Raw genomic sequence first — 22,012 nt, 5'->3', positions numbered from 1 at the left:
AGGCTGCAGTCTAGGAAGGGGAAGCAAGAGAATAGAGTGTTGTAGGCGCCATGATTGAGTTACATCTGTGAAGGATTTGCTGGGGGTCCAAATCGATCAGAAGGCTTCAGAGAGGATGTTGTAAAGCCTGAGTTTTCATGGAAATGTAGAGCATGGGTGATGAGGGTGGGGGGAGGAACAGAAGGGCATCAGAGTAGGGACAGAGATTTCTTTGAAAAAGGAGGATGTGTTGGTCGCCTGGCTTGACACGTATCAACCCGTTAGTCACCGGTCTTGACTTGGCTGCGCAGCTTGTGAGAGGGTCTCATGTTTCACTTGCACTCTTGGTCTCCTGCACACTCCCCAGTGAAGCTGCTCTTTCTGTGGGAGGGAACGCACTTATCTAGGGATGGTGAGCGATGGAGGAGAGAGCTGGACGAGATGTGGGCTGTGGCCCCAGTTCCCCCGCAGATCAGCTGTGTGGCCTGTGGGAGGCAGCTTCTCCGAGCGTGAAGTGAGGGTGATGGTTCTTCCTTGGCTGCCCCGTGGGGTTGGGGGGCATCACACGAGACAGAGCGTGCTGTGTTGCAGCTTGCAGAGTGCTCTCCTGTGGGAGCAGTTTTCCCTTGTTTGTCATGGGTTTTTAAATTAACTGCCTCCTTTAAAGTGCATTTAGACGTATGCACACCACACAGGTAAAACTAGGCAGATAGCTTATGAGGTTATCTCATCGTACGGATTCCTTTCTCACGGCCCCGCACTAGCGCCATACCAGTGCTTTTTCCTTTGAAAGAACGTAATGGATGTTTAAAAAAAACAAAAAACAAAAAACAAAACTTTTTTTTTTGTAGGGTCTAATTTCTGTGTCACCATTTAGAAAAATTATTATTCACGTGACTTCTTAAAGGCATGTTCTGTCGTGTACCTTCAGTGGAACTACGAGTGATGTCCTTATTTTTCAACTTCTGTCTATAATAGGATCTTTAACGACTTGCTGCTCTGGGAACCAACTGCCCCTTCGCCAGTGGAGACATTTGAGAATATTTCATATGGTATTGGTCTTTCCGTAGCCAGTCAACTGATTAATACCTTCAACAAAGATAGTTGTAGTCAATTTAAATCTACAGTTCACTATGGTAATGTATTTTAAATTTGTTTGGAATTAAAATGCCTGGTTTATCAGTAAATTAGCAACCCTTTCTCAATTGGCATTAAAATGTTTCTTGGCTGTTTTCTACTCGTAATACATTTTATAATATCTTTTAGTAACTTACAGTATCTCCCCACTTTCATCTATATATTGAGAATATTATCAATGAAACGTGTTGCCTTTATAGTGACAGCATACACGTTGTCTTAAGTTCATTGGGAAAGAGAACAATATAGTAAGTACGTTCTTATTGTGAGGCCAGATTCTTGGTAAAAAAAAACAAAAGAACAAAACAGGTTGTAAGATAAGAATTGTGATAATGTTCCAGTTACTGTTTTATTTTAATAACTGTCAGAACCGTAGAATTATGACATTTGTTTCTCGCAGATGAGGAAAGTGGATCTGAGGAGGAGACGTTGCAGTATTTCTCTACCCTTGATCCCAACTATCGTTCCCGTAGGAAAAAAAAACTAGACTCTCAGAACAAGAACTCACAAAGTTTTCTCTCAGTTCTTCTGAGTGTTAATCATGGGTTAATGGCAGTGTTCACAGAAGTAAAGGTGAGGATTTACAAATGCAAAGTGTTTCAAGTGTATCTTATTTCAAATCTCCCCTGATCCCTACATGCAGTCATCGAGGGAGTGGGAGGTTGTCTCGGGCCTGGGGAAGATCAGTGTTGTGAGGCTCTCGCTCCGCGGTGACCTGGTGACCGCAGCTTTGGGGAACGAGCTGTCACTGCAGATCAGAAGACAAGTGTTACATGGTCCTTTTGGCAAAAATGCTGGTTCTGCTCCTGCGGTGATCGCTAGAAATTGTATCTGTTACAAAGGTGGATGAAGTACGGGGATTCATTTGGCAGAAGAGGCCCCACCAGCATTTAATTATTCAGTTTTTAATACCACTGTGGTGGGTGGTTCCAGAATGAGACCAGTTTGCCACCACATGGGAGGATCTTCTAAGCTGAATCAGGAAGGAGCAACCCAAGGGTCATTCTTCCTTTTCTGCATGTAAATAATGACTTCTGTGTTTTTCTGATCTTTTTTTTTTTTTTTTTTTTTTTTTTTAGCAAGATAATGGAGACCTGTTGGAGAACAAGCATGGTGAATTCTGGTTAGAGTTCAATAGTGGTTCCTTGTTTTGTGTGACAAAATACGAAGGTTTTGATGACAAGCACTACATCTGCCTTCATTCTAGCAGTTTCAGTCTATACCACAAAGGTAGGACACATTTCATGTGTGTGTTGTTCGCTTCTGTTTAGACCGGTTTAAATTTTATTTCACAAAATCTATTGAGAACAGAACTCTGATAATAAAATTATTTTCTGTGGGGTGTTCTGATTCCATTGGAAAAGTAATGCTTATTGTACATTAGGAGTTCACTTCATGTTTTTTGGGGCAACAACTTTATTGAGATACAATTCATGTACCATACATTTCACCCATTTAAACTCTACATTTCATTGGCTTTTACTATTTCACAGAATTGTTGCAACCATCATCACAGTCAACTTTAGAATGTTTTCATCACCCCTAAAAGAAACTAGGTACCCCTTAGCTGTACCCCTCCCATAGCCTTCACCCTGCCCAGCACTAAATAACCTCTGATCTACTTTGTGGATTTATGTATTCTGTATGTTTATGGAATCATTCAGTATGTGGTCTTTTGTGACTGGCTTCTTTCATTTGTCATGATGTTTCCAGGCCTCATCCAGGTGTGACGGTGTTTTGTCCTTTTTCATTGCTGAATAGCACTCCATTTTATGGATATACCGTATCTTATTATCCACCGATGAGTTGATAAGACTTTATGGTCGTTACTCTCTTAAACAGTATCTCCTTGTGGTAACAGATATAGAATTTACCATCCTGTGAGCACATTCCCTGTTACCTTGTGAATAGAAGATATTTGCAACATTCTTTTTTTTTTTTTCTTCTAAGTGTAGAAAACAGTACTTGGACAGTCTTAATGTTTATCAGATTTTTCTGTTTAAATTTAATTTTCCTAGCATTTCCTATCTTAATTTTTTTCTTGAGTACCGTCATTCATACCAACATTAGCAGAGACATACAGATTATTAATGTCAAGCTGGTTCTTGGTCATTATAGTCAATGGAAGTATATAGAGTTTTGTTTTGAGTTGTGAAAGTCTGAACTAATTTCAGATGATCATTTCATTATGTCGTCATCTCGTTGTGGATGTAGGCATAGTGGATGGAGTGAGTCTTCCCACAGAAACACGACTGCCCAGTTCAACCCGCCCGCATTGGTTGGAACCAACTATTTATTCCTCTGAAGAAGATGGCCTCAGTAGAGCTGCTTCAGATGGTGTCGGAGGTGACACTTCGAATATGCTCTCTGTCGCAGTTAAAATACTGTCTGATAAATCGGAGTCCAATACAAAGGTTTGTCTTTTGTATTTTTGTACCATTATGTACTTGCCATTTCTTTGATTCCTAGCTCCAAGTGATTGCATAAAAGGCCACACATTTTTTCCCTTAGGAAAACTTTTCAAGTTTTGATTTAGAGGATTACATAGGTGGTAAATGGAATTCTTCGTGTTGTTGTGTGTAGGAATTTCTCATTGCTGTAGGATTGAAAGGAGCCACACTCCAGCACAGGATGCTTCCTTCTGGGCTTAGCTGGCATGAACAGGTAAGAGAGTTGTTACGTGCATATTGGTTTCCTTCTGACTTCATACTGACATGTAGTACACACACTGTGAAGTCACAGATCATAAAGGAGCAGTGCTCACTGAGTTTTCCCTGGAGTAAACACTCCCAAATAACCACCTCTCAGGTCAGGAAGTGGAATATTATCACCACTCCAGAACGAAATTGATTTTTTTTACCTTAAAGTTTGGACCCTAAATCTCCCACAGACAGAGTTATCATGTATGTCACTTAAGGGAAGGGATTCTGTGACCCAGAATCTTAGAGCACCTAAGATGAATGGTGTATTGACTTGCACTTCTAACCCTGTATTCCTTAAGGTATATTTCAGAGTGATTTCAGAGTGATTCCCTAGGCCAGTAACATGCTTTGAGAATGTTCTAACATTCATTTAGAATGATTTTCGTAATTAATTTCCAGTGCAACAACTGTTTGATTAATGAAATACAGTTGGTTAATTTCTTTTCTATGTGAGAATTGTACAATGATTCTTGTTCATTTTCCTTAGAAAGGGGAACTTTTTCCTTTCCTCTGAAAATAATAAATTAGTTCATACTCGAAAGTTTTCAGAGAGCTTTCATAAAAGCATTTAGGGAACACTAGGAGGCTTAGAACAGTGTGGTGAAGGGAAAGAGACAGTTGGGGTGAATGCTGAACTCGGTTGTAAGGGAGAGGTTAGTCTAACCCTATTTAGATAGAAATATGGGAGAATGGATGTCGGTAAGAGAGACTGAGACTGAGTGAGGTATAGTGTAGGGAAAAATAACTTTTCCCAAAAATGGATTATGTAGAAAACCAGGTGGAGCGTAAGCAATCTTTAGCAAAATTTATTTTTTTCGAGAATTGTCCCTGGCAAAATAATGTAAAAGTATATCATACGTACTTCAGTTTCATAAGATAGGATTTTTCCAAGACTTCTGTAGCATTGCAGTTGTCAGATGGGCCTCTCTCATCATTTCAGACCCTAGTTTTGCAAATACTTTTTTGAAATGAATTCCTTCAAAATGATGATTTTCTACTTTTAGCTTTGATTTTTCCAATAGACAGTTGCTTTTTCTGTGAGATATTTTATTTTACATTGGTATTAAGGATATCCTATCAAAACTTTTTTTTTTTTCCTCTAAAGCAGGGCATTTAATATTTTTGTGATTATAGATTTTATACTTCTTGAATATTGCTGATGAACCTGTCCTGGGATATAATCCTCCAACTTCATTTACAACTTTTCACGTTCATCTCTGGAGCTGTGCACTTGATTATAGGTTAGTTCACAGATGGACTAAATAAAATTCTATTCAAAGTAGGTACTGAGTTTTGAAAAAATATGTAATTCAAATTAAGGTTCACGCTGCTCTTTTAAGGGAGTTTCTGTTGTTGTAGCCAACTGATGTTTTTTTTGTTTCTTTTCGGTGTTAGGCCTCTTTATTTGCCGATCCGATCTCTTCTCACTGTGGAAACATTCAGTGTATCGAGTAGTGTGGCCTTGGATAAATCATCATCTACACTCAGGTGTCTATGTGAACTTTGCTGACTACTAAATTCAGCTGGTCCAAACATGCTGACTGATACTTAGCTAAACTCAATTCAAGTCCCAATCTTTTGTTAAAACCAGCATTCTTTTACTCATAGTCCTGTCTCTCTGTCCAGGTTTTCAACTTTGAGATTTCAGATGATTCGTCCCATCTCTTCTATTTATCACTGTTTTTTATTTGTAGGGAGGAAATGAATTCTTGAGATTGGTAGTTTACTTCTTAAAGCAGAATATAAACTTCCCATATGACCTAATACACTTTATTTTCATAATTTACGTCTTGTGAATTTGGGCACCTATTAAAACATGCTGAAAATTTACAATTTGAGCAGATGATTCAGTCTTACTCTTTACACAAATTAAATATTTCTAGCACTCAGAAGCAGTGAGTTTTAAAGAAATGTCAGATGGCACTTGTAAGAAACTGTATATGACTTTGATGACTTGTGTATCAGAAGAACGATACACCTAAGTGTGCCGTGATCACGTGTTAGGTATTCCAAGTTAAGTGTTTAGAGGTTGATTTTATCTTTTTTCCTCAGAATAATCTTGGATGAAGCTGCTTTGCATCTGTCTGACAAGTGTAATACTGTTACTATAAATCTGAACAGAGGTAAGAGTTGAAAAACAAAATCTGGGGTTAGATGAGTGCTCTTTATTTTTTGTACATGAATATTTTAAAGCATTTGAACTCTGAAATGATGCCATTGAACTAAGGATCTTGTTAAATACCAGTTTGAAGTTGTAATGTCCTTAGAATGTCAGTTAAGTGCATCAAGTTATATATACTCTATTTACTTAGTAAAAGATTAATTTTGTTTCTGAATAAAGGGAATTGTAGGACTTTTAAAGGATGAAACTATATTTCCATTGCATTTTAAATATTTTTAGCACCAACTGCCATGAATTTTAAAGAGATGCTAGTTTTAATACATGTTGGTTGGATAAGCATTTTTTGAAAGCTTTGCTCAGATATTTTGTTAATTTAAAAAATTTTAGATTATGTTCGTGTGATGGATATGGGGCTTTTGGAATTAACCATAACTGCAGTGAAATCTGATTCTGATGGAGAGCAAGTAAGTTATTAAAATAAATGGAAATTTTTATCTAAGTCCTTTTTATAGGAGAGACTGAAGAAGTATTGAATTTACTGTAAAAATTGTTTTGGTTGGAAGTAGATAAAATGTTTTAAAATTGGGATTAATCATTATAAATACACATTTCCTGTGGGAAGAATAATTATATTCTATTTTATTTCATGTAAACCTATGCAACAAAAGAAATTCTTAATCTCGTTTGGAAAACGTTTTCTTAAATTTTTTTTTTTTTTAAGTTTATTTATTTTTGAGAAAGAGCATAAGCTCGAGCAGGGATGGGGCAGAGAGAGAGGGAGAGAGAGAATCCCAAGCAGGCTCTGTGCTATGCGGGACTCGAACTCACAAACCGTCAGATCATGACCTGAACTGAAACCAAGAGTTGGACGCTCAACTGATTGAGCCACCCAGGCGCCCCTGGAAAATGTTTTCATCCATTTTCCCTTGTGTGCGCCCAGACTGAGCCGCGCTTTGAGCTACACTGTTCGAGTGACGTTGTCCATATCAGAACATGCTCGGACTCTTGTGCTGCGTTAATGAATCTCATTCAGTACATCGCAAGCTATGGGGACTTACATGCGGCTAACAAGGCGGAGACGGAGCCTGGAGCCCCTGAAAGAAAGACAAAGGTACAGCCAGCGGTATCGTGCATTACAACTAACTCACCCTGACCCGTTGCAGCCACACGAGTGACAGGTGTAGTCAGTGAGGTCTTCATGACCGTCACGAGGTAGAAAAGAAACTTTGAAAAATCCTCTATTATTTACCTTCAGAGTGATGAGGTCTGGAAAGGTGGTTCCAGGGGCCTTTTTGGAAAACCGTTCTGCTGTCTGATATTCTTTGTTTCAAAACCTTAATCTTCTCGGCCAACATAATACTTTTTTCCAGACTTGAGTTATTTTCATCTCACCTCCAGGAAGAAAGAAAACATTTAGCATGTAGAGCTTGTGATGTGCAAGTCGTGTGTAAAACTGCTTCTGAGAGGGGGAGATGCAGGTGTTCATATTGTTTTCAGAGGCCTCTGTTCTCCTTCATGTTTGTTACGTGGGATTCTGTTCAGTTTTCAGTCTGTGTTCTCCTGTGTGATTTCCCTTAACCCAGTGTGACAGGGTAAAGATTATCACCTCTTGTTTCATAGGTGAATAAATTAAAACCCAGAGAATTAGGTGATTTGCCCAAACTAGTAGCCAAAATGGCAACAAGACTCGGGTATTTTGATTTCCGGTTCAGTGCTTTCTTATGCCCCCATACATTACCTCTCTGTCCTCTCTTATGTCTAGATTGAACAGTGTCGAGTGTGTTTAGCATTTTTAAGTGTTCAGTGTTTTTTCATTCTTTTTCATGGTCTGGTCTGTGAACAGAATTCTGTCTCTTTGGTGATGGAGCCTCTAGTAAGGGCCTGATGGACCTTGCATTCTTTTGTTCAGGATGCTTCTACTCTTCATTTGTGTTACACTTCTGTTTTTGACTCCTTGCTCCTGCTATATTCCCACCGATAAGAAGGTGATTCGTGACACTCCCTCTCTACTGTTTATTCTCTTTTTAAAAACATTCTCCGGTTTACTAAAAGTTACTGTAAATTATCCCTTTCAAATGAGATCTTTGCAGTTCAGAGTCCTGCTCCCATTTGAAAAGCGTGATCTGGATGTAATGAATGCACAGTTCACTGACCAAAATGGTTAAGCGTCCCTGCTGGAGATGAGCCCCCGGAATCCCCATTCAGTAGGTTTCCCCTCCCGTGTGCCCCCTGCTGTCCTTGGACAGATGTCCATTCATCCCAAGACCTGAGGCTCTGATCTGCAGCGGCTTTTGGTGTCAAAGGGGCGAGCCTTGTTGTAGCTGCCAGATCTGAGCAGATCTAACTCTGCAGAGAGAGCCTCCCTCTCCCCCAGCCTCACTGCAGTATTTTTATCCTGTCTCTTCTAATGTGCTGTCTCTTCACGACCCCAGTTCACTGTGCTGGCTGGGACGTGATGGCATATTTATTTCTGTTTGCCAGTAGTTGTCAGGGTGATGGTGATGATGCTAAAAACGTAAGACGTAAGCGCTGCCGAGTGGAATGTGGAACACTGCCTGCGTTCCTGCTTCTGGTGTGTTTGTAAAATGTAGTGTATTTCCGGGACAAAATCATGCTAAGTCATTTGCTTCTTAGAGCATTTTCGGTTATTTTTAATTAGGCTTTTTGGCTGTAGGTAGATTCCGGTGGCCGCTCATCCTCACGAGGCCCAGTACTTCCCGAAGCAGATCAACAGATGCTACGGGATTTGATGAGTGATGCTATGGAGGAGCTTGACCTGCAGCAGGCCACTGCGTCTGCACAAGGCCAGTCTAACGGTAGGATGGGCCCGGCCTTCTTCCCCCGGGAGCTTCGGGGCTGTAGTTGAGCCTTACGTTATTTGTACGCATATACATTCTTCAGCAAGTAACTTATTAACGAAAAGACAAGTCTGAGTTTGGGTGGATATTTATTAGTCAATCAGCTTGTGTTTATCGAGTGTCTAGTAGATAAACGACACTGGCCGGGGTGTTGTGGGGGACACAGATTAAACGGAAAACGGAGCTTATCTTTTCTGTTGGCGTAGAGTTTCGTAAAACAGATCGGCACTAAACCAAACTGATGCTCTTAGGATGATTGAGAAACGACATGAGAAAGAGCTTCAGAAAGTGTCACCATCCCCCAACTGCTGTTCAGGAGGGATGGGAACCATCTCATTAGACTTCAATGCAAGTGACATGAATTGGCTTTTCAAGAGTGGACGGGGTTTAGGTATGTGGAAGGGAGAGGAGGTAATCTTGGCAGGATCATGAACGTTGACAGAGGCACGGAAGCATGCACAAGCCTTAATTATCTCACAGCCCAGGCGGTTACTGGAGCGCAAGCTCCCTTCTCATTGAAAAGAATTGGCCAGTAAAGGTGGAGAGGCGGGGAGGAACCAGCCGGTGAGAGAGCCTTGATAGCCAGACTGAAGCATCTAAATATTTTGAAGCATCCATCTAAAAAGTGTTTGTTTTCTAATTGGATGAACGTAGTCATTTCTACATATTCTAAAATCTTAATTTTAAAAGATTATCTCCTGGTGTTAGAAAAGTTTAGCGTTAAATGTTGCTTTCGTTCTAATTTAGAATAAATTAGAACTCAGGAAACAAACAGGAACTTTTAGCTTCCTGTGTGTGCTACATTATCTGTAATAAACATTAGCAGCTAACCTCCTTATGTGGGAAAGAATATTTCATGAATATTTACTGGACAGCTTCAGTATTCTGGTGCACCAGGCACTTACAAGGGATGAGTAACTTAGAAGAATTTAAAATCTGGTCTGGGAGCCTCTTGAGGCTAAAATGGCACTTTATCCATCTTCGCGTTCTCCATCCATCCAGTGGTTGGAATGACTGAATGGAGAAAGTTACGTGGGAGAAATGCATAAAAACGTACGTTCACATTCAGGTTTGGCACACGTGCAGTCTTTTGTGAACTTCACATTGACAGGGCTACCTGAGAACAGGTGTCCCGTTGGGCTATCCAGCACCGGATGAAGTAGCCCGTCCGTCACACGGCACCACTCCCTGGCCGAAAACCGCGTGGCCGCTGTTTCCAACCCACCCCCCTCCAGAAGCAGAGATTTCCTGTAGTCTTTAGGGGAGGGATAGCCATATGTAACCACTTTCCCTCCCCTTGCGTTATTGTCCCAGAAGCTTCTTCCAGAGCTCCACCCACATGACAGAGCTGTTCATATGAAAATCTGGCTTTAACGAACCTCCAGTCAACACTAATCAGCTGCTGCCAAATTTCTGAGCTTCACTGATGCCAAATAACTAAGAGGAGACTCTCTGTGACTTTATGAGACCCTCGTTCACTGTTTGCTTGGAGAACAACAAACTTATTGTCAGTTTCCTTAGTAGTGGCCAGAGGGTTATTGTCAGACAGAAATGAGATATGGCCGGTGAAAACATTCAACATAGTGTGCAGCTGACATGTGGTTAAAATGGTTACCAAGCATTATTGTCGATGTTTCAAAATGTGCCAAAATTGAGTCTTTTTTTTTTGGTTTTTGTTTGTTTTACCTAGGTGTTTTGAATGAAAAATCTCAGATTCAGGAGCCATGTTGTTCAGACCTCTTCCTGTTTCCAGATGAGAGTGGGAACGTGTCTCAGGAGCCCGGCCCTGCTTACACCTCGTTCACACACCACCTGATCAGTGATGCAATGACAGGTGCTCCCACTGAGAATGACGACTTTTGCATTCTTTTTGCACCAAGAGCAACTATTCAGGTAATAAATGGGTCATGTAACTGAGGTCTTAAGGTAGTGTTACAAGTAAAATTGACCAAAGGGTACCTGAAAAAGAGTCTTTAGGTTTTAACTCTTTGTAGTTGAGAATGACTTCATTTTGTAATTATTGAGGCTTTGCAAATGTTTGCTATACTTTACTATTTCTATGACACATTTCTCAGAAACTCAGAGAAGAACGCTCTATGTTTGCAAAATTTTCTACATAGATTATTAAGCTGCAGACGTTGTGGGTAGTAAGATAGCTCTTCAGAGTATTAAAGTGGCAGAAAGGAGTGCTGTCTAGAGTTGCTAGTCCAAGAATTGGGAAAGATAAGATCTGGTTTGTGTGAAGGCTGATGGATGGTTGATACGTATCATTTCCATGTTAGAGTCATGCTCACATTAATGTATTTATTTTTAATGTTTGTTTATTTTAAAAGAGAGGGAACGAGTTGGGGAGGGGCAGAGAGAGAGAAAGAGAGAGAGAAAATCCCAAGCAGGCTCTGCACTGTTAGCTCAGAGCCTAATGTGGGGCTTGATCTCACGAACCGTGAAATCATGACCTGAGCCGAAACTGAGAGTCATAGGCTTAAGTGACTGAGCCACCCATGTGCCCCAGAGAGTCATGCTCATATTTAAAAAGGATGGTTTGGATTTAATGAATGGGTAAGCATTGGTGCTGAAATGGAACTTTATGCATCACCATTTAGTGTATATATGTGTTAAACTGCTCAGTAGTGACTTGGCAGGTAAGTGTATTTGTTTTACTACATCCTGGGAAATTAAAAAGCAGTCAAACTCTCAACAAGTTCATTATTAGGATCATGGTAATTTGGTCAGCATGTTGAAGTACGTTAAGTTTGAAATGTAATATTGACTTTGAATTAGAGAACTATACAGCCCCCTCCACATACGCACAGATAGACACTTGCTACATCTGTGCCTTTTTTATTATCAAACAAATAGTAAAAGCCAAACTGAAGACTATAAAAATTTTTTATGGAATGATTTACGTAGAACAGAAAGTCCATTTTATGGTTAATGCAGAGTATCCAACGTGGTGATTACTACATTGTAACTAGCCCCGTTTTGTATATTGAAATTATTGTTAAAAAGAATACAGAATCAAGAAATCTTGAGATAAGCAGCGTAATCAGTGGTTTCTACTGCGACAAGATAGGATGTGTTCCCTGTTTCTTTGTTGTAGGAGAAGGAAGAAGAACCAATTGTAAAAATAATGGTTGATGATGCAATTGTAATAAGAGAGAATTATTTTAGTCAGCCCATTAAGAAGACAGATACAAGCAAAGCCCCATTGCACTTTCCCATCCCTGTCGTCCGGTATGTTGTTAAAGAAGTCTCTCTTGTTTGGCATCTTTATGGAGGAAAGGATTTTGGAACAGTCCCTCCTACTTCTCCAGCTAAAAGTTATATGTAAGTTGATTTCTACAAGAAGTTTTCTTGTTTCTACAAGTTTCTACAAGAACTTACTAGAAGTTTTTTGTTTTGTTTGTTTTACAGGCCACTATGTTCTTTTCACAGCATACGTAGAATTTGTCATTTTAAGGAGTATTAATAAAGTAGTATTGAAAACTATGTAATTTAAGTTACTCCTTTAATATAAAAGCTCTTCATTTGTAAACTTATTCGCATTGTTTGTATGTTTACCAAACTAAGGCAACTTAAGTGATTTCCATTCAGCACAATTTTGGGGCACCTACCCTGTGCCAGAGCCTGTGTTAGAGGCACGTTCACCAAAATGAATAAGACCCAGGCCCTGGCCTCCATTCAGAAGGACCATTATGTGAGCAGGTGAGGGCAGTGCAGTAAAGCCTGTGCCTCAGGAGGCAGGGACCATGTGTGCCCTTGACTCTCTCCGGCATCCTGCTGGGTGCTAGGCTAGGGCTCGAGGCTCCTGAAGTACTTGTTAAATGTGTGTTTGGCTTTGACACATAGAAATACAGTTTGTGGCAACATGTTGATGGTTCTATAATCTTAATTTTCTCTTTTTATCTTACTGTTTTTCCTGAGGTCATTCATTGCCTTTCTTTGAATATTCCTGCAACAAAAGGTTTTGTTGTTGTTGTTGTTTTTTGTTTTTTCTCCATTTATAGCAGTCCTCACAGCTCACCTTCTCACACACCCACGAGGCATGGACGTAACATGGTGTGTGGGGGAAAAGGAAGAAATCATGACTTTTTAATGGAAATACAGTTAAGCAAGGTGAGATGGCAGTTTGAAGAAAAAAAGCCCCTGAAGTCGGAGCATTAATGGGGGTTTGGAGTCACGCCCCCATCTTGTGGTCTTGAGCCACCAGCCCCACGCCTCTGGATTGGAAAAGTGCAAAGGGTCCTGTAAAACTTTTACCTCTTTTTCTTTCTTAAATGTTCTGAGAAGTTTGAGGGGTTTTGTGTTTTCCCAGGCTTTCCCTAGAGGAGTGTCTCTCAGAGTTGAGCAGGGGTCAGAAGCACCTTGAGGGCTTGTTAAAACACAGGTTGCTGGGCCCCAGAGTTTCTGATCCAGTAGGTCTGAGGTGGGGCCCGTGAATTTGCATTTTTAATGAGTCCCCAGGCGATTCTGATAACTCCCTTTTCCAGGCCCACACTTGGGGAACCACTGCCTTTGAGTGTCTGTCTATGTGAGAGGGCCTGCTGTTGGATGGCACCTCTGTCAGTCCCTGGTGAATGTCAGGGACCAGTATGTTCAGGCCACCAATGACATTATATGCATTTAATCCTTTCAGCTTGTCTGGGATTGTGCCCAGTGTCATATATTAGGGTACTTAACATAGGAATATTGTAGTGAGGATCGTCCCCCCCGCCTCCCTCTTTGGGACTTGAACCCTGCATGCATTGATTCCCTTTCAAGCAATTTCATAGGTATGCAAGGTGCTGATCGTGTGTATTACTCCTGTTGAGGGTTTTGCCTGAAAAGGATAGGGAGTTTGCCAAGATCAAATAAGAAATGTCAGTCAAGCTTATCCATGTCGGGGACACATAGATCAATAAATACGTGAACAAATAAAGAACTGTTATGTTCTCCGAAAGTGAGAATTAAAAAAATGGTGAGGGATATTTTGCATTTGAAAGAGGAATTCTAATTTGAATAAAAAGTAAAAATTGCTGTGTGTTCCTTCTTGGCTGTGAAGGTGAAGTTTCAGCACGAGGTCTACCCCCCTTGCAAGCCGGAATGCGAGTCCAGCCTCTTAGAGCACCCAGTCTCCCGGCAGGTGTTCATCGTGCAGGATCTTGAAATTCGAGATCGTCTGGCAACATCACAAATGAATAAGTTTTTGTACCTGTATTGCAGTAAAGAGATGCCTCGAAAAGCTCATTCCAACATGGTAAGATTTAAGACCTCCTATTTTCTGTCATTATATTAGTTTTGGAAAAGTGTTTTTATTATATCTAACTGCAGAAGATTTAGACTGGGGAAAATTGCTGGGTTGGTTTTTTTTTTTTTTTCATTTTAATATGAAAATCCCTTTTAAATATGCCGCTTAAAGTTTTATGTTTTTTTTTTTTTTTAATTTTTTTTTCAACGTTTTTATTTATTTTTGGGACAGAGAGAGACAGAGCATGAACGGGGGAGGGGCAGAGAGAGAGGGAGACACAGAATCGGAAACAGGCTCCAGGCTCTGAGCCATCAGCCCAGAGCCCGACGCGGGGCTCGAACTCATGGACTGCGAGATCGTGACCTGGCTGAAGTCGGACGCTTAACCGACTGCGCCACCCAGGCGCCCCTAAAGTTTTATGTTTTAAAAATTATTTTACACGTCACTTGGAGGGTCCGTTAATTATAATTGCCAGTATATTGATGCCTGAGGAAAACCGGAAGTCCATAGTGATCTACACAGAATACTTAGTGTTGCTGGAAGCTGGAAATGTTCCAGATTTCGAACACTTTGCAAGTTTTAGTGGAATAGAAATGATTCGCTCAGGCTCGCTGGAAGAAAACGTCATAGCAGCCGTCTTTGGAGTATGGCTGTAGTCAGCTTCAGGGGCCCAGCAAACCCCCAGGAGACGACACCGTCACCCGCATCTTGTCCACTAAGGAGAATCCATACCTCTCATGAGATTCTTCAGGGAGCGTGTGACCCAGAAAAGTCTGAGTCAGGCTTTTAAGGGAAAAGGGCAACAACTCCATTTCTAGTTCTCGTGTCAGAAAGAGAAATGGGATTTTTTTTTTCTTTTCTTTTCTGTTTGTCCTTTTTAAATGAAAACGAGGTTGTAATGTCATGGGGGGGGGGGAATGTTTTTCTCCTCTCGTAGTTGACAGTGAAAGCGTTACATGTGCGCCCGGAGTCTGGCAGGTCACCGCAGGAATGCTGCCTAAGAGTGTCACTGATGCCACTTCGCCTCAATATTGACCAGGTTTGTACCGCAAACATTCTTGAGGGAGTTGAGATTTTAAAAATGTCCCGCATCCGGAAGAAGAGGTTCAATTTAGGAGAATTAAAATGTTTACGATTTCACTTTTACGGAAGTTGCGTAGCTGAAGCAGAGTTCTGCTGGTGAGGAGCAGGGCAGACTCATTAGGCGTTTGGGACCTGCTCTGTTGGTGGGTAAACATTCGATGTTATTCCCTGTCTCCTCGTCGCGTGCCTGCCGCAGCACTGAGTACCTGCTTCCCACGCTCTCATCCTCACGTACACACACTCGTGCAGGTACACGGGTGTTTTCAGGGAGTGTTAAAGGACTCCCTCCTATCTGTGATTGAAAGATAAGAGCGGTTGTGTCTTTTTTATTTTTTTTTTAATTAAAATATTTTTTTAATGTTTATTCATTTTTGAGAGAGAAATAGAGCATCAGTGGGGGAGGGGCAGAGAGAAGGAGACGCAGAATCCGAAGCCGGTTCCAGGCTCTGAGCGGGTGACACGAAGCCCCATGCTCAAGAACCCGCGAGATGATGACCGGAGCCAAAGCGGGACATTTGACTGAGCCACCCAGGTGCCCATGAGCAGTTTTGTCTTAACCGTAGCACCTGGAAGAGAATTCCTACTGCCCTGGGCAGAGTGGCAGATCACTAAATTGGTACCTAAAGAGATCACACGCAGCAGAGATTTGTGGAAAAACGTAAAGAAATGCGCTTTGCCGTGTTTTAGCAAGCATCCCATCAAATTATTGCGGGTTTTGCGTTGACTCGGCTGTGTAAAACCTGGCCGGCACCTCTTGGGCACACTCGTCCAAGGTGCACGACCACGTGGTGCTTCAGAGGCGTGCGGCCTGGCGGTGCGGGGCCCGGGCTCGGGGTTTGCATCTCGGTTCTCTTGTCCTGGTTGTGTGGCTCCGGGCACGTTCTTTCTCCACGCCTCTGTTTCTTTGCTGGTAAAATCCAAGTAGTAGAAGTAGATGTAGCATCAGTTGTAAAAATGAAGATTGAATAAGATAGTGAGCGTTAAATATTTAGCTTCGTGCCTGGCGCACGGTGTTAAAGGTCTGTTGTTCTTACTAGCCGAATCACGTGACAACAGAGAAAATAAATGGAGTTGTTAGAATAGTCTGCTTTTGAAATAACAAAACTGTCCCGTCCCAGCCTACATTGCTGTGAGCTCAGGTTTGAAGTAGAGAGTATGTGGGACAGCATTATTGGTTTGCTTAAGTAGTATGGATTGAATAATGGTGACTTATCTAAATAAGTAGCAGATATTTCAGGAATAATGTATCAATATTTATATCATAAAATACAGGCATTTCTCAGAAAAGTCTCGTGAAGCGCAGAAGTTCAGCACAGCTTTACATCAATACTGGTCGCTTCTGAGCTGGGACGGTCCTGCTGATGCGCACTTGAGATTTATGTTCTCTCATTAGGAGAAGAATATCTTTGCATACCCGTATTTTAATTTGGTCCATCCATACATTGGCCTGTATTGGAATAGGAATACGATGAAGTATTTATGGGAAGTTTGATCCGTGGAACTCACCAGCCTGAGCAAGGATTTGTGCGAGATGCGTCTTTATAGCATGACTTTGCCAGACTTAGCCCGGTTTCCTTTAATATGCTTTTTTCTTTAATAGTGGGCTTAATTTCTTACTCAGAGCTATAGCATCGCGTTTTTGAAATGGGAAAATATTAACCGTTGAGAAAACAGAAATAACTGTCATGGTGTAACTGAGGAGTAGTAGGAAATAATTCCCCAAGATGTGAACCCTAGGAGAACACAGCCATGCTCCCAAGTGTTGGGAGGGATTCACTGCACCGACCCCCCCCCCACCTTAGTTTGAGATAGCAAATGGTCATCTGGATAGAAAACCAATTACTCGCATTCTCCGTGTTTTCTTTTGAAAAAAAATCAGTTGAACGACTGTGCTTTGAGTAATATTTTTCTCAGCCAACATATCTCTGACTTTATTAACTGGATCAAGTATGAAAGCCACACACTGTTTTCTCACGTTTTCAAAAAGCTGCATTGCCGTTGAAGTTCAGTGCCATTGCTTCCAAAGCTCGGTGTACCCGTAGGGCAGGCAGGATACCAGGCGGAAGGGGTGGTTTTTGTCTGGGGGAGGGTAAGTAGATGATGACGGTCGTGTAAGTAGGCAGTTTGGGATCTGAAATATGAAGAGGCCAGATTACCTGACTCTCCTAGTCTGGGATCCATTTCAGTGTCTCACTGCCTGGAAATCTGCATAGGGAAGACATGCTTATTAACCCCAGATCATCTGCTGGATGCCAGCCTTGTCCCAGCTTCTGTGCTAAGATGTTGGAGATATGAAGCTAGGCAAACACCCATCCTCAAAGACCTCTGTACGGGGCGGTGGGGGTGGGGGGGGAGGGCCAACATAAAACAGAGGACTTTTTAAACACCCTGTGGTGAGTACAAGTGGTAAAGATAGGCAGAGCATGTTACACCCCAGCGGAAAGGGCTCCTTAGCCGTCTGGGAGTTTAGAAGAGTGTGGAGGGTAATCAGGAAAGGCTTTCTGGAGGAGGTGACACTTGAGGTGGGTCTTAAGGAATGCAGTGGAGTTAGTCACACGAAGCTTTTTGTAAAGGCATCGAGGGTCTAGTTCAGGGTGTGAGAGGACGTGTGAGGCCATTCTGATAAGGTGAGTTTGTGCTTGGCTGAGGTTGGAAACGGTGAATACATGGCAGGGCCAGTTTGCATATTGGTGGTTTTTTTTAGCATCATTGCTTGGTTGCCTGAGTCTGAGTATGACATGAAAATTAATTATTTTAACACTTTAAGTCATATCGTACTGTTAATATCTTGTATCATAGCACCTTAAAGCTAGAATAACTATAGTCTGTTTGCAAAAGTAATAAACCAAGTTTTTTTAAAAACTTTTAAGAAATTGATTGTATGGAGGTATAATTTGCATACAGTAGAGTGCCAGGATATTAGGTTTACTGTTGGAGCTTGACTAAGATACACACATGAGTAACTACTACACCAGTTGAAATAGAGCACATTTTCTGTTCGCTTCAGAGTCCCCCGGGCCCCTTTGCAGTTGGTCTCCACCAGTAGCCATTGACCTCCTTCTCGTCCCCGCGGGTCAGCCTTCCTGTCCCACTACGTCGTGTGAGTGGAAATGTATTTGGCTTCCCGTGCCACGCGCTCCCTCTGTGCTGAGGCAGGCCTGTTCGTTTCTGTTCAGTCTGTTCCCCTTTATTGCCGAGTACGGATCTCACTGTACGGCTGTACCACAATTTGTGTATCCGTTTACTTACTGATTTACATTTGCGTGGTTTTCTCGGTTTTGGCTCTGATAAATAGAGCTGTTATGAAGCTAGTGTACAAATCTTCTTGTGGATCTGGGTTTCCATTCGTGTTGGGTATTGTAAACAGTTTCCAGGTCACGAGGCAGATGTGTGTTTAACTCTTGTGAGAAGCTGCCTGTTCCCCGCAGCGGTTACGCCATCGTAAGCCCCCGCTGCAGCAGGTGAGAGCTGCCTCTTCTTCACACTCTGGCCAAACTTGGTGTTGTGTGTTGCACTGTCTTATTTGGTGTCCATTGTGGTTATAATTTGGATTTCCCCTGATGATGGTGCTAAGCATCTCTTCATGTGCTGCTTTGACATTTGTACACTTCTTTGTGAAGGGTCTGTTTCTGGCTAGTGTTAAAATCAGGTTTTATCGAGTTGTAGGGAGTAGCATAAATAACAAAATCAAAACTTCTGAGAACATTGAAACGCTGGTGATTAGTACTCCTTTTCTGTTTTGTGCATTTGTAGTAAAAATGGATAAAAGCCGCTGTCTCTGTAGTCTTCCTTTTTTAAAAAAAAATGTTTATTTTGAGAGAGCGAGAGAGAGAGCACGCGGCACAGGGGAGGGGCAGAGAGAGAGAGTGAGTCCCAAGCAGGCTCTGTGCTGTTAGCACAGAGCACGACGTGAGGCTCAAGCTCAGGTTCTGTGAGATCGTGACCTGAGTCGAGGTCAAGAGTCAGATGCTTCACCGACTGAGCCACTCAGGTGCCCCTTTTAGAGCATATTTTTACCTAGAGTTTTCTCTTACTAGTATTTTTTTTTTTAATTTTTTTTTTTCAACGTTTATTTATTTTTGGGACAGAGAGAGACAGAGCATGAACGGGGGAGGGACAGAGGGAGAGGGAGACACAGAATCAGAAACAGGCTCCAGGCTCTGAGCCATCAGCCCAGAGCCTGACGCGGGGCTCGAACTCACAGACCGCGAGATCGTGACCTGGCTGAAGTCGGACGCTTAACCGACTGCACCACCCAGGCGCCCCTAGTATTTTTTTTTTTTTTGAAGGCAGTCATGGAGTCAAAGCATTTATAGTGTTAAAATATCGCCATCTAGTGGTCCAATAATGACAGGTAACATTTAGGTTAACTTTGTTAACATCTAGTTCTTGATACACATATATATTAAATGTGTGTATATATACATACGTATATCTGCATATTATTATGTAATGTAAATAACAAGTTATATACGTGTGTAAAGCATAATAAAATAATGAACAGATCATGAACCGACTACCCTACTGCAGAACCAGAATATTTCCATAAGTAGCTGCTTATTCTTCAGCGCCATCCTTCAGTCTCCCATATGCCATGTTATCTAGGAAAATACCTTTCTAACTTCCATCATTTATACTTCTGGTGAATGTGGTTACTAGTTGATCAGATCCCTTGGAATTACCAAACTTTTGGTATGCCACCAAATATTGTGCCCTGTAATTGACTGTCACATCGCTTTTTCTGGTGCGATATTAACGTGTTATATTTATTTAGGATTTTTCCAAAGGCAAGGGAAGAATTAGAAAGAAGAGGCTCAGGCATTTCGTTTTCATATTTTCCAAAATGGATTTGTTGGCTTTGAGGGAGGGAGGTAAAATGCAGCTGCTAGTAATGGGCAAATACGGTTTATTCAGATGACATCAAGACAGGCCTGTGCATTTTTGTTACTATGTAATTTCAGAAGAGACCACACTGAGTGGGCTTACTGATTCCGAGTGCCCTGTTCCAGGAAGAACATGTATTAAGGCAGCATAACGTGGCAGTAAAGGCAACATTAAGACAGAGAGAACTTTGCGGCCCCAGCTGTTGCTCGTGTCGGTATTCCCACCACCGCCGGTTTGCGGTGAGAAGTAGTGTTGAAGACCGAGAATGCTGTATTTCCAAGAAAACTAAAATTTGTTTTGATTCAGAAATAGCTATGTAATTTTTAACCCCTCTGTGTCTTAAATTTCACATTTGATTCTCTCAGGGTTGGGAGAATTAACAGAATGTGTGTGTGTGTGTGTGTGTGTGTGAGAGAGAGAGAGAGAGAGAGAGAGGGAGGGAGAAAATGAGAGCGAGAGAGAGAAGAGGAGCAACGCCTCACACAGTAAAAATTGTAGATGAATAAGAAGTCAAATATGGGACTGTAAGACACTTTGCTTTTTAGTTTTAGAATCAATCTGCCTCTCCCTTCCCTTCCCTTCCCTTCCCTTCCCTTCCCTTCCCTTCCCTTCCCTTCCCTTCCCTTCCCTTTCCCTTTCCCCTTTCCCCTTTCCCCTTTCCCCTTTCCCCTTTCCCCTTTCCCCTTTCCCCTTTCCCCTTTCCCCTTTCCCCTTTCCCCTTCCCCCTTCCCCCTTCCCCCTTCCCCCTTCCCCCTTCCCCCTTCCCCTTCCCTTCCCTTTGGTTATAATTGCATCTTTTCACTTTAGGATGCCTTGTTCTTCCTGAAGGATTTCTTCACGAGTCTTTCGACAGAAGTAGAGCTTCTCATGGCTCCAGATCCAGAAGGTATTAAATATGTGTAGTTTGAAAATGTCTATAACAAGTGCTTGGATTGATTTGTTCTGAGGCCTATTTGAGAGTGTATTTCCAGTCTTCGTTCCGATTTATATAAGTGTGTTTTGTGTGTTTTTCATATTTCGCGAATGTAGTATATGTGAAAGTGACATCTTAAAAGGCGGAAGTCTGTTTTCTCTGTAGCGGTCATTGTGTTTATTAAGTGAAACATAGCAACACAAGTTACAGCTACCTGGATTTTAAGCGGGTGCTCTGAACAAGCACAGCGGGTCTTCAATGTGCACGTTACCTTTGCAGTCAAGAAGTCTCCTGGAGCTGACGTCACCTGCAGTTTGCCGAGGCATTTAAGCACCTCAAAGGAGCCAAATCTCGTTCTTTCTTTCCCTGGGCCGAAGCAGCCTTCCCAGAACACCAGTGTCAGCTCCGTGGAAGTGGTTAACCGGGAGGAACAGAAGGACTTCTCAGCTGAAGAAGCAGCAGTTAGTGATCAGCCTGTGTTTTTTAGGTAAATCACTTAATTTGGATAACAAGTAAAGCTATTTTAGACTTTTAAAGGTTTATTATTATTATTTAATGTTTATTTCGAGAGAGGGTGCGAAAGCCAGGCTGGTGGGGGTGCGGCAGAAAGAGAGAGAGGGAGAGAGAATCTCAAGCAAACTCTGTGTTGTCAGTGCGGAGCCCGATATGGGGCTCAAACCCACGAACCATGAGATCATGACCTGAGCCAAAATCAAGAGTCGTACGCTCAACCGACTGAGCGCCCTGCCCGCCTCCCCCCGTACCTCCCCCCCTCCACTGCCGCCAGGTGCCCCTGCAGGTTGTTCTCGAATGTGTTCGTGTACCACTCCCTAATCGTGAGATTACGCCAGCTTTTCTGTGCCTGCCAGACCGTCAACTGGTGTGTTTATTTACAGGCGGGCCTCGCGCGTCCCGCACCCCTTGATTACACACAGCAGCCCTGGCTCAGGAGCCCTTCCTCCTGATCTATTCTGGAGCAGGAGTGTCCTTTTCCTCTTAGCTGCCGCTTCCCCCTCCTCGGCCCTCTTCCCAGCCCCTGTGATGGCATATTTGCACCTCCTCAAACATGGTGTCCTTTACACACCTTGGCTTCCTGCGCTTCCTCCT

The 22,012-nt window shown here is 42.1% G+C and overlaps 1 protein-coding gene across 6 annotated transcripts in view; it reads left to right on the top strand.

Annotated features, from left to right (window-relative positions):
- Positions 1-22,012, top strand: part of ATG2B (autophagy related 2B) — a 73,323-nt gene that overhangs the window by 38,417 nt on the left and 12,894 nt on the right. For 3 of the 6 annotated variants that reach the window (XM_045452000.1, XM_045451998.1, XM_045451997.1), the window contains exons 19-36: positions 958-1,115; positions 1,517-1,689; positions 2,196-2,346; positions 3,331-3,530; positions 3,700-3,780; positions 4,953-5,059; positions 5,214-5,306; positions 5,871-5,941; positions 6,328-6,404; positions 6,881-7,051; positions 8,615-8,756; positions 10,489-10,691; positions 11,899-12,125; positions 12,806-12,914; positions 13,840-14,034; positions 14,963-15,064; positions 20,800-20,878; positions 21,185-21,392. In XM_045452000.1, coding sequence (XP_045307956.1) covers positions 958-1,115; positions 1,517-1,689; positions 2,196-2,346; positions 3,331-3,530; positions 3,700-3,780; positions 4,953-5,059; positions 5,214-5,306; positions 5,871-5,941; positions 6,328-6,404; positions 6,881-7,051; positions 8,615-8,756; positions 10,489-10,691; positions 11,899-12,125; positions 12,806-12,914; positions 13,840-14,034; positions 14,963-15,064; positions 20,800-20,878; positions 21,185-21,392 — 2,547 coding nt within the window. Of the gene's footprint in view, positions 1-957; positions 1,116-1,516; positions 1,690-2,195; positions 2,347-3,330; positions 3,531-3,699; positions 3,781-4,952; positions 5,060-5,213; positions 5,307-5,870; positions 5,942-6,327; positions 6,405-6,880; positions 7,052-8,614; positions 8,757-10,488; positions 10,692-11,898; positions 12,126-12,805; positions 12,915-13,839; positions 14,035-14,962; positions 15,065-18,115; positions 18,901-20,799; positions 20,879-21,184; positions 21,393-22,012 lie in introns of those variants that run through there. The other 3 variants (XM_045451999.1, XM_045452001.1, XM_045452002.1) reach the window with 3 other exon arrangements.

Source organism: Leopardus geoffroyi, chromosome B3 (assembly GCF_018350155.1).
Source record: "Leopardus geoffroyi isolate Oge1 chromosome B3, O.geoffroyi_Oge1_pat1.0, whole genome shotgun sequence".
Classification (NCBI taxonomy): domain Eukaryota; kingdom Metazoa; phylum Chordata; class Mammalia; order Carnivora; family Felidae; genus Leopardus; species Leopardus geoffroyi.
This window is presented reverse-complemented; position numbering and strand designations above follow the sequence as displayed.